Consider the following 12,839-nt stretch of genomic DNA (forward strand, 5'->3'; position numbering starts at 1 on the left):
ATGGTAATACCACTGAATGTGAAAGGGAGATGGCTAGATTCCCTTTTGATGTAGATGGTCATTACCGGGGCAGGTTTTGGGGAATCAGGAGGTTAGGGACAAGTGTTATTCGCAGCACACATCAGCCCAAGCCTGAATTTGTCCAAGTCTTGCAGCACAGGGACAGGGTAGCGATGGGCAAAAAATGATGGCCGAGCTAGTGACACCAACAAACCAAGAATTAATTTTAAAAATGACTGCTTCAGTCTCTGAGGAGTTGTGAATGGTACTGAACATAGTGCAATCATCTGAACATCCCCATTTCTGACCTTATGATGGAGCGAGGTCATTTGATGAGGCGGCTGATGATGTTTGGGCCGAGGACACTACCCTGAAAAACTCCTGTAATGAAGTCCTGGAACTGTGACAATTAGCGTTCAACAATTCAACAACCATCATCTTCCTTTGTGGCAAGAAAGACTCCAACCTGTGAAGAATTTCCCCCTGATTCCCACTGACATTATTTGTGCTCGGGATTCATGATGCCACACTCCGTCAAAGGCTGCCTCGATGTCAAGGCCAGTCACTCTCAGCTCTGGAATTCAGCTCTTTTGTCCATTAATGGACCTAGGAGGTAACGAGACCAGGGGCCACATAGGCCTGGCGGAACCCAAATTGAACATCAGCGAGTGGGTTATTGTTGTACAAGTGTTTCTTGAAAGCACCGTCGATGACACCTTCCTTCACTTTGTTGATAATCAAGAGGAGACGAATAGGGCAGTAACTGGACAGGTTGGATTGTCCTACTTTTTTATGACAGAACGTTCCTGAGCAATGTTGCACAATGTTTGTTGTGGCTGTACTGGAGCAGCTTGGCTAGGGGCACAGCAAGTTCTGCAGCACAAGTCTTCAGTACTATTGCCAGGTTACTGTCAGGGCCCATAGCCTTTGCAGTATCCAATATCTTCAGTCATTTCTTGATATCACAAGGAATGAATTGAATTAACTAAAGATTAGCTGTTTAGTGGTGGGAGCTACCACCAGAGTTTCCCCTCCAAGCCACTTATCAACCTGATTTTATCACTGTTTCTTCATTGTTGCTGGGTCAAAATTCTGGAACTCCCTCTCAAATAGCACCGTGGGTGCACCTACACCACATCGAGCATAGTGGCTAGCACTGCTGCCTCACAGTGTCAGGGACCCGGGTTCAATTCCCAGCTTGGAACATTGCGTGGAGCTTGCACATTCTCCGTGGGTTTCCTTCGGGTGCTCCGGTTTCTTCCCACAGTTTAAAAGATGTGCTGGTTAGGTGCAGCGGCCATGACAAATTCCCCCTCAGTGTACCTGAACGGGCACCAGAGTGTGGCGGCTAAGGGATTTTCACAGTAACTTCATTACAGTGTTAATGTAAGCCTCCTTGTGACATTGATAAATAAACTTTAAACTGCGGCGATTCAAGGCGGCAGCTCATCACCGCCTTCTCAAGGGCAACTGGGGATGGGCAATAAATGCTGGACTAGCCAGTGATGCCCTAATCCCTTGAACGGTGAAAAGAAATCTGTGATAAGAACAGAAAGTGCTGGCTAAACCCATGAGGACTGGCAGCATCTGTTGCGAGAGAAACAGAGCTAATATTTCAAATCCAACTTGACTTTACTATGCATCTGTGACACTGGGGACCTCAGGTAGAGATTTAGATGGATCATTCTCATGACACTTCTGGCTGAAGATGCACAGCTGTCTTTTGCACTGATGTGCTGGGCTTCCCCATCATTGAAGATGGTGTCGCCTCGATCTTGTGTTCCTGTTTTCTGAGTTACTGTTTTTCCACAGTAGAAAGCATTAGCATGTCGGAAAAATAATTCCATTCTGCTCTTAATTGTCTGCTTGTCGAACACCAGTTCAACATAGAAAAATAATGATTTAGGTCCGACCATTCCTTTCTGCAATGCCCGACCATTCTGCTGACCAATTTGCCACCAGCACAACCTCAACCAGAAACAACCATTCTCTTCCCCTCAGGCACCCCACCCACAAATATCTCTTGCTTATTCTTGGTCTCCATGACTTGCCCTGCAATGCAACATCGGGAAATACAATGGTGCTCCTAAAGTTTCATATTATTAGCGTTACTTATTTGTAATTGAGAGCAGTTATTTATTTTTATTGTAAATCTGGCCTGTCCCTTTAAGAGAACTGCTCATGTGATCTGTGGGACCTAGGTAACTGCAGCGACTTTTAAACCCCAGTCTCAAGTGTCTGCCTTTCTTTTTTTCAAAATTATTTCCACTTGTAACACTGTATGATGCCTGGTGTGTGACAGACACACAATTTTGAGACATATTAACCAGCCTTCACTATCCAGGCAGAAAACAAATAGGTGTGCAAAGCAAGGTTAATGGGCGGCACAGTGGCAAGCATTGCTGCCTCACAGCACCAGGGACCTGGGTTCAATTCCAGCCTTAGGTCACTGTGTGTGTGGAGTCTGCACGTTCTCCCTGTGTCCGCGTGTGTTTCCTCCGGGTGCTCCGGTTTCCTCACATACTCCAAAAATGTGTGGGTTAGATGAATTGGCCATGCTAAATTGCCCCTCACAGACAGGGGGATAAGCAGGGCAAATATGTGAGGTTACAGGGACACGACTTGGGTTGGACTGTTGTTGGTGCAGCTGGATGGGCCGAATGGCCTCCTTCTGCACTGTCAGGATTCTATGATTCTTCTAAGATACAAGGAGATATATCACTGAAATGAGAAAATGCATCATCTTGTGGTGAGGAAGTCAATGATGAGCAGAAAGATGGGTTTATACTTTGCTGGGACTGGGAGCAGTGAGAGAGATTAGAAGGGCATTCTGAATTAGTGCCACTTGGTCATTGAATCCAGGGGAAAAACAGAGTGCCACTTGAAACTCTGAGCAACACAGGATACTTCAGTTCAATTGCAAAGGTTCTTGAGTTTAGTTTGTAATATCTGTGCTCATAAAGGTTCTGATTATTACAGGTCAATCTGGCACAGAGCTACTGATGCACTGTAAATGAGAGCTGGTGTAGATTCTTGATTTATGGCTCCCCACTTGTAGAGACATAAAAACGGAGGTGGCGGCATGAGAGAGATTCTGTTTTCCATGGATTGAGGCAGCAGATAGAAGTTGCATTGGCTCTGGCTTACTGCACAGGATGAAGTGAGGGGCTCATACATAGTTCAATGGTATGAAGTTAGTGGAGAACACAGAGATGGGCTTTGGGAGTGCAGCAGCCGTCAGGCTGGTAAAAAGCTAGAGTGTGGGAGTGATGAAGATGGATCTGGAATGAGAGGCAATAGAAAGCAACTCTACTCACGGTAGAACAGCAGTGCAATTATAACAAGAATGAAAGCAAATTACTGCAGATGATGGAATCAGAAACAAAAACAGAAAATGCTGGAAAATCTCAGCAGGTCTGACAACATCTGTGAAGAATAGAGCCAAAGGGTGGGAATTTCCAGCCACACTCGCTCCAAGACCAGAAAATCCCACCCGAGGTCAACAGACCGTTGCATGATTCACCCCTGCCTGCTAGGATTCCTGTGGTGAGCGGGATGAGAAAATTCCACCCAACGTTTTCGAGTCTGGTTGACCCTCCATCAAAAGAATGACCTGCAATCATACAGCACATTCCAAACCACAGGGATGTCCCAAAGCACTTTACAGCCAATTAAGCATTTTAAAAGTGTGGTCACTGCTGTACTGTAGGAAATGCAGCAGCCAATTTGTGCATAACAAATAGTGATAACGACCACATAATCTGTACTGATGCTGAGATGTGGAGATGCCGGCGTTGGACTGGGGTAAGCACAGTAAGAAGTCTCACAACACCAGGTTAAAGTCCAACAGGTTTATTTGGTAGCAAATACCATAAGCTTTCGGAGCAGAGCTCCTTCGTCAGATGGAGTGGATATCTGTTCTGATGCTGAGAAACATTGACAAGAATATTTTGAGAGAACACCCTCTCTATTCTTTGCACCGCTCCATGGAATTTTTTTATGTCCACTTGAGAAAGCAGTGCAACATCTCATCTGAAAGCCAGCACCTCCAACAATGCAACACTCCTTCAAAAACGCGTCGAACTGTCAGCCTAGGTCGTGTACTCAACTCTTTGGAGTGGATTTGAACCCATGACCTTCTGTCCCAGAGGCAGAAGTGCCACCACTGTACAATGGCTAACACCTATGTAAAAAGTGTGGGAACAGAGAGTGGAGTGCAGAAATCAGGAGGAAAGCTTTGACATGTTGGGTTGAACAGGAGGAGAGAGAGAAGGGCAGCAGCACAAAATTTAAATTAATCAATATTTATAAAGGCGAGTGGCAAACCTCCCCCCTTTTGACGTTTCAATTAACTCAAAAATCAATTTATCAGTAGCTAAATGTCACAAGCATGGTAATACGCCATAATTTTCTTATTGTACATGAGAAATAAAGTACTTTGCTAAAAGCAAAATAATACAGACACTGGAATCTGAAACAAAAACAGAAAATGCTGGAAAATCTCAGCAGGTCCGACAGCATTTGTAGAGAGAGAATAAAGCCAATGTTTCAAGTCTGGATGACCCTTCGAGATTGAAACAAAGCTAGCATTTCAAGTCTGACGTTACTCTTCTTTGGCAGAGTTGTATTGGACTCGAAATGTTAACTCTGTTTCTTGCTTCACAGATACTGCCAGACCAGCTGAGTTTTTCCAGCACTTTATGTTTTTACTTCACTTGCCTGCTATCTTTGTCCAGGTCAAAAATGAAATCCTACTCTTGGCAGAATACAAGCAGAAGCGACGGTTGGTTTTATATACGAATTGCCTATTTTTTGACTGCAATAAATTTAAACACTGGAGAAAGTTTCTCTCCAACATGCAATCATATTCTCTTATACCTCCTTGCCATATAACAAAATCAACCTCCGAGTAATCTCAGTTCCAGAATTATGTCAAATTGAGATGTGACTCTATTAAAAAGGAAGACAAGTGCCTCCTACAGACACCGCTGGAAATTAAAAGTTCAGAAAGAATTAAAGAAAGAAATTAAATTGAAAAATTATGAATGTAAACCTTGAAACACTGCAATGCAGTGTTCAGGGCAGCACAGTGGTAAGCACTGCTGTCTCAGTGCCAGGGAACCAGATTTGATTCCCCATTTGGGGCACTGTCTGTGTGGAGTTTGCACATTCTCCCCGTGTCTGTGTGGGTTTCCTCCGGATGCTCCGGTTTCCCACAATCCTAAAGACGTGCCGGTTAGGTGCATTGGCTGGGCTAAATTCTCCCTCAGTGTACCCGAGCAGGCACCGGAGTGTGGCGACTAGGGGATTTTCACCGTAACTTCACTGCAGTGTTAGTGTAAGCCTACTTGTGAAACTAATAAATGAACTTTAAACTTAAAAAGATTCAAAAAATATATACCCTGACTATCGACCTAGTTTGTAGCGTTCAAAGTAGATCGAAGCAGAAAGCTTTACAAGTGGGAATGGAAAATTGATGTGTAGGCCATGTAAAAAAGAACAGATCCTACCTCTTTAAATGTTCACAAGAGCCCATCCCCCGCACCCATCTCTAAACTACTGCCGAAAAGCTCACTTCACTAGTTCATGGACAGGGAGGGGGAAGGAAGAGTTCAGGAATATTAAACACTTGGTAAAGAGCACAATCTAACTCCAGAGAAGTTATCGAAGCTCAGCAGCAGCCCGTGCCCCTACCGAGTGGGGAAGTATAGAGAGGAAAGGCTGAGAGTTTTCCAGCTGCAGCAACAGCAGCCTCTCTGACCCACCTTTCTGCCCGAGCGCGCTGCTCAGTGCCGCCACCAAGTAGAAGATGCCGAGCTTTCCGATGCGCTTTGCTCTCAGCGTTCCTGCCTCCATGCCGAGATGAGAAGGGAAGGCATAATGCGGCGGAGTTGTTGAGCGATCGCACTCCGGCTCCCGATCTCTCTCCTCACTCCCTCTCCTTCTCCTCCCGCTGCCGCCTGGACACAACTCTCACTCACTCCCACTCACTGGTCACCCACTTCCTCCGCTTCCGCTCATCCCACAATGCAGCCTGTCTGCTGGACACACTAACCAGCCTGGATAAGGGGTTCCTCACTCAGCCCCCTCACCTCACCCACTCACAACTTCATAACCTTCCCTCAACTCCCCCTCACCACCTCATATCCCTCCCATAACACCATACCCCTGTCTCAACTCCCCCTCACCTCACCCACTCACAACCTCATACCCCTCTCTCAACTCCTCCTCACCCACGCATAACTTCATACCCCTCTTTCACCTCACCCTCCCATAACATCAAACCCCTCTCTCAACTCCCCCTTACCTCACCCACTCACAACTTCATAACCTTCCCTCAACTCCCTCTCACCCACATACCCCTCCCTCACCCTCTCATAACATCATACCCCTCTCTCAACTCCCCCTCACCTCACCCACTCACAACTTCATACCTCTCTTTCACCTCACCCTCTCATAACATCATACCCCTCTCTCAACTCCCCCTCACCTCAACTTCATAATCTTCCCTCAACTCCCTCTCACCTCCCTCACAACATCATACCCTTCTCTCAACTCCCCCTCATTTCACCCATTCACAACTTCATAACCTTCCCTCAACTCCCTCTCACCCACTCACAACCTCATACCCCTCCCTCACCCTCCCATAACACCATACCCCTCTCTCAACTTCCTCTCACCTCACCCACTCACAACCTCATACTCCTCCCTCACCCACTCACATCATACTCCTCTCTCAACTCCCCCTCACCACCTCATACCCCTCTCTCACCACCTCATAACCCTCTCTCAACTCCCTCTCACCCACTCCCAACCTCATACCCCTCCTTCACCTCCCCCTCAACTTTACCTCACCCTCTCACAACCTCGTATCCCTCCCTCACCTCCCCCTCACCTTTATCTCTCTCACAACCTCATATCCCTCCTTCACCTCAACCTCATACCCCTCAACCTCATACCCCTCAACCTCATACCCCTCACCTCTTCACATTCTCACCTCATCCCTTCACCTCTCTCACCCCCTCTTCTCACGTCACCCTCTGTTTTCAAGCCACTCCACCCTCACCTCCTCACCCTCACCTCCTCACCCTCACCTTCTCCTCTCACTTCACTTATAATTTTGTCTTTTAAAAAGGGTTTAGACAATTTCATGGGTAAGATGGCTATATAGGGACATGAGCCAAATGTGGGCAATTGGGACTAGCTTAGTGGTTAAAAACAAAGGGGCGGCATGGACGAGTTGGGCCAAAGGGCCTGTTTTCATGCTGTAAACCTCTGTGACCTCACATTTTCTTCCCATCTCCCTCCCCTTTGCCTCATCCTCTCCTCCTTTCCCTCTCAGCTCTGCACCCTTGCTACATTGATTATTGCAACCCTATCTTCAGCACCTTGGGACCGTGCCAAGATATTTGTCCATTTGTCTTGCACATGAATGATTGTCCCACACATGCGCTCGATGGAGTATTTGTATCTATTGCTTCTTTAAGTTTATATTTAATGTGTGACAGATAGCTGAAAGGGAGGCAGAAATTTTGAGGACAAAGTACGGACATCACTGGCCTTAATGCTGGGCTTGTGCCTGGTTTCTGGGGAGTGTCGGGGTGAAGTAACCTCATGATGCGAAGGAAAATCAGCCTGGATCCACATTCCTCATTTCTTCCAAATACTATTGCTGGAGTGCTGCACATTTGGTGGGGATGTGTTTTATCTGTGATCAGAGCAGCTCAAAAAGGCTGGTGAATATCATTTTCCAACATGAGTCACCATATTAACAGAAGAGAGAGGAAATTTAGCACAGTCTGACTGGTGGGAAATGTGCTGAATCTTGTAAATTCATGATCTGAATGCTCTGTGTCATCTCATAGTAACTGAACTCAGTAACATTTGGAAAGACACAAGGAAAATACTGCGGTTGCTAGAAATCTGTAATAAAAACAGTAAGTGTCGGAGATACTCAGCAAGTCTGGCATGTCTTGGAGGGAGAAACAGAGTAAAATTTTCAGGTCTATGACCTTTCATCATTGACCCGAAATGTTAATTCTGTTTTTCTGCTGCCAGATCTGTTCAGTATTTCCAGCATTTTCCTTTTACATTTGGAACAATATGGACCTGAATTTTACACTTGGTGTGTGCATGGGGTCGGCAGGGCTGGAAGTGGATATAGAACCCACTTCCAGCCAAGATCACTTTTTCCACATCATGTCCCACTGGGTATTCAATTAAGGCCCACTCAGTGTGAAACATATCTCCCAGTTGAGCTGTCAGTGCAGGCGGGGGTGGGATGGCCACATGAGTGTAAGCTGTGGCACCCTGGATATGGGATAATCCAGCATTCACCACAAACCCTCTGGCTCTCTCTGCCTGGCTGGTCTTGTCTCTTTGGGAATGGATATATGTATACAGTAAGAAGTCTCACAACACCAGATTAAAGTCTAACAGCTTTATTTGGAATCACGAGGTTTTGGAGTGCTGCTCTTTCATCAGGTGAGTGGAGAGGTAGGTTTCACAAACACGGCATATATAGACAAAGACACAACTGGGACCTTGGGTTCATATCACACCACATGGAACCATTTGGCCTGGGCTTGCAAAATCCTACTAACTGACCTGGCTTGAGACAATTCACACCTCTTTGACCCTGTGATTATTCCTTTCTCCACTCATGCTGTCTGCACCTGTAAAGACTTGATTACATGAAAAAACTTGCATTCCAACCATTATCTTGCAATTGCGTCTTTGTCTATATATGCCGTGTTTGTGAAACCCTCCTCTCCACTCACCTGATGAAGGAGCAGCGCTCCAAAAGATCTTGATTCCAAATAAATCTGTTGGACTTTAACCTGGTGTTGTGAGACTTCTTACTGTGCCCACCCCAGTCCATCACCAGCATCTCCATATCATGGAAATATGTGCAGACATGTCTGAAGAAAGCGTCAGTGACGAGCTTATTATTACAACTGTGTGTAGCTGTTTGGGATACACCACACAAGTCCCCCACTGAACCCTGGAAAGAAACAGGAGAGTAGAAATTGAGGGCCACTGTGATTTTTCAGAGCCACGGGCAAGAGGTGCCCATCCCCGCAGTTGGAGGTGTTGTCTGGCGCACTCATCAGGTGTATTGCTATCACTGTGCCCCAGAAAAGTGCAGCCTCCATTGGCACTGGACCTCAGACATGTTAGGTAGTTGGAGCACTGCCTGTATATTCTAGCTGCAGGGTAGTGGTATCTTCTGTGGATCCTACTGCCTTGACCTCCCTGCTGGCCCTACACCAAGTAAGCCCATGCATCTCCTACCAAAGATCTCTCCTGGGACCCTGCCCAGGCTCAGCTGATCTCCCCTCCCTCCTGTGCTTCTCTTGCTTTTTAGAGGAGGTCCCACCAGCTGAGTATATTATCCCTAATAGATGAAATGCACAAGGACTAAGGGTGCACTGTGGCGTAAACCTTAAGCAAACCTGGCAGGGAAGATGAGGTCCTCAAATACAGCTAGGCAGGCTTGAAAAGCTACACAAATCAAAAGGAAATCCGGAACAACTCTGAACTTAGACAGCAACAAACCCGCAATGAAACTGAAAATGCTTGTGCACTGGGGCCCTTAAATCTTGCCCTTGGATGACAAGTTGATGAAAACTGGCTAGCCACTTACCTGATTTGCCTGTACAACGAGCAAAAAATTGCTCGGACAACGTAAAATTGTGTTCAGTAGGATTGCTAATGGCCTTAATTGGCCCTTTAATTGTTGGCGGGCTGACTTGCATGCGTGTCCTTTTACCTCAAGATAACACGAGTATGTGATAATGTTGGGACGCACGCCCTATGTCATTTCCCTCAATTTTATGTTCATTTGGGTCGAGTGCACAGACCACTTCAGAATGTAAAAGTCAGGCCACGATCTGATAGTTTCTCAATTACCATCTGCCACTGAGCCACAGTTGTCACACAGTAATACAGGAAAACCTTTGTTTTGTATAAGGCATGACAAAATTGATTACTTCCTGCAAAAAATGTAAATATTTCTTCATGAGCCAGACGAAATTTTAAGTCTGAGATAGTTTATTTTTTCCTTTTAAAACAGATACAATAAGCAAGGCAGTGGTGGGTTGTACCATCGAAGGATTAGGTCAGATATCTGTCAACATTTTTGGTTAACTTACCTGAGCCAAAACAGCACGATCTGAAATAATATTCACAGCAGGAATTGGCATCATGCCAGTCTGAATTCAATTGTATGTTTCTGTAAGCTACCAATGGTTCGTACCCATGTTCCTTGCGCTATCCACCTTACCTATGTATTATTTGCTAAAATGACTTTTACCAGACCTGGTATCCCATTCATTCTGCCAATTCACCCGACTCCATTTCATTCTTAACAAAAGGTATCAAGCTGGCATGGACGAGTTGGACCGAATGACTTTGTGCCCTAACCCAAAATTGGAGTAATAGAATCTAAGCTTTATGTTGTCATTTGCCTTTAAAGGATATCGTCATGATAGCATTAGAAGGGAAATGTGTCATGCAATCCAATTTTCATTTGAACGGAGCAAACAGCTCCGTTCAAATGCTTTATAATGATATAGAACTGTTCTCATGTGCCTAGTCTAAATAAACCCACAATATGTTTACCCAAATGCTTATGAGTGATTGGTCCTTGTATTATGATACCACAACAGTATTGGTAGTAATACTCAGTTTCTGAAGTAGCTTAACTGGAATAATTGGTGAGAAGTTTGATAATACAATCTCGAAGTGAGAAAAGCTTGAATATGATAATTCCTCAAAATGTGGAAAACTTTACCTACAAAACTCAGTCATCGCAAGCAGGAAGTTAAGGATGTCCTAGGCCTGAAAACGCAGTAGACCTCTATGTCTGTAGGGGTTAGGGTGAGTGGTCCAGGTGCACAGTAGCCTCTGACTTCCACCAGTGACTTTGCCAGGGTTTTTTGGGTCAGGGGAATATCCATTTTGTTATTGCTGGGCCAGATGTCACCAGGGTTTGCATTTAGAGCACTGGCTTGCAAAAGAGATTGAAACGTCTGCCTGAAGAATGATCTGCTCAGGTTGAGGGTGTTGCAGAGGTGGGTGTCAGTAGGTGTACGAGTCTCCTCCAGAAGCTATCTCCTGTGAATGCCTTTATATGGGTTTCATGAGGGAAAAGGAAGGGGGGGAAGGGAAGCTTTTGCCAAGGTCAGAAAAACGAGAATAACTGACAAAAGAAAAGTCAACACTGACCATTTGCCCCAACAGATCATGCCTGAAGGTATAGTATAAGACCATCATGTCTGAGTCTTGCCCTAACTTGTGACTCTTTTGGAAGATTGACTCCAAGTTTATTGGAATAGCTTCAGATTTCCCACCCTGGTGTATATTCTCCCAGTCCAGGAGGAGAGAAACTACAGCTGATAGAGATAGACTTCACTTCTTCAACATTGTGATATTTAAATGCAACATCTTCCTCCCTTTTTCTCTGTTTCTAGAGCTGATTTTAAATCAGGGATAACTGAGGGAAAATTGATTTAAAACAAATAGCATTGGAAGTGAAAGTTGTTATTTAGATATCACAACACAAGACTAGTGAAATCGAGCAACAGCTGGGAGGAAGAAGCTTCAGGTATAGATATCTCACCATGCAGTAGAATAGGGCATTTAGGTGGGTCCTCGGATCCCCATTGAGAAGCAGCAACTCGATATTGTAGTTGCTTATTCCATTCTGATGGCATTTAGAAAATGCAAGAGAGTAGCAAGTAGAGGACACATACCGTACAATCTCACTGAGGGAAAGCACTGGGGAAGCAATCTCTGCTGTAGGGACACACATTTGGAATGGTGAGTTAAACAGTTGGGTCTTCTTTGGTGCCAACTGATCATTTATTGATGAGAAGTAGTATACAACTTTTGGAGTTGGGGCCAAATATATAGAAATGGTTGTGAAGGCAGATAAGATTTGACCAGCCTACTAGGACCAGTGGAGCATGCAGAGATCCAGAAGACGGCTTCTGTAGGGGCTTTGGGGCTGTTTTTAATTAAAGTCACATCAATCATTCTTTAGCACACCAGACTGCTTGGTTTTGTGTTCACTGGAGTCTCTTTCATCTCCTCCACCTCTTTGCCCTTTGCAACAGAAATGTAGGTTACCTTCCACCTCCCAGTAATTCTAACTGCAACAAAATTGTCGTGAGATGTGATTGTAGAGTAGAATCCCACTTGAGCTCTCCAAACTTTGAACAAGCTGTTTCAGCACCACAATGGTATCTTCTACAATAATTTTGTTGAAGGCAATTCTTCAGTCCTCAGTTTTCCATCGGTCCTGATCTTGGTTCTATTGAAGAGAATGGAGATAACAACCAGGAGGGATGTAAAACAGGCCTTGATTCGCAATCACCCATTTGGCATTATCCAATATAGGGGGGAGATTGGGGAAGCGGGGTGGTTGGAGCTGGGAACAGGGAAGGTCGGGAATTGGGACAGGTGGTAGTGGGGGGGAAGGAGCCAGGACTCACAGCTGAGACCAAGGGAGGTCAGTACTGGAAGTGGTGATGGTGGGGAAACATTAGGGCCAGGAATGGGGGAGGTTGGAGCCCAGAGCAGGAAATGGGAAAGGTTGGGTTAGGGAGCTAAGGAGATCGGAGATTGGAACTGAGAGTGGGAGAGGTTAGAAGTCAGGACCATTGAAGTAGATGGCCAGAACATGAGAAGAGATGCCTGTCTATGTGTCTCATATACTTATGCTCTAAGGCTCCCCATTAGTGGTCCACCCTGATAAAATGTCTCCATTGTTTCTCGGGGTGTACAGTCAGGTGGTGTGGTTCCAATGCTCGGAAATGAGAAGAATGGAAATTTAC

General features: G+C 45.4%; 1 protein-coding gene across 1 annotated transcript in view; it reads right to left on the bottom strand.

Annotated features, from left to right (window-relative positions):
* dcbld2 (discoidin, CUB and LCCL domain containing 2) overlaps positions 1-5,965 on the bottom strand; it is a 100,255-nt gene extending 94,290 nt beyond the window's left edge. Inside the window, exon 1 of the mRNA XM_078232888.1 lies at positions 5,766-5,965. Coding sequence (XP_078089014.1) covers positions 5,766-5,856 — 91 coding nt within the window. The 5' untranslated portion in view covers positions 5,857-5,965. The remainder of the gene's footprint in view (positions 1-5,765) is intronic.
* Between the last annotated feature and the right edge of the window lie 6,874 nt (positions 5,966-12,839).

Source organism: Mustelus asterias, chromosome 17 (assembly GCF_964213995.1).
Source record: "Mustelus asterias chromosome 17, sMusAst1.hap1.1, whole genome shotgun sequence".
NCBI classification, from domain to species: domain Eukaryota; kingdom Metazoa; phylum Chordata; class Chondrichthyes; order Carcharhiniformes; family Triakidae; genus Mustelus; species Mustelus asterias.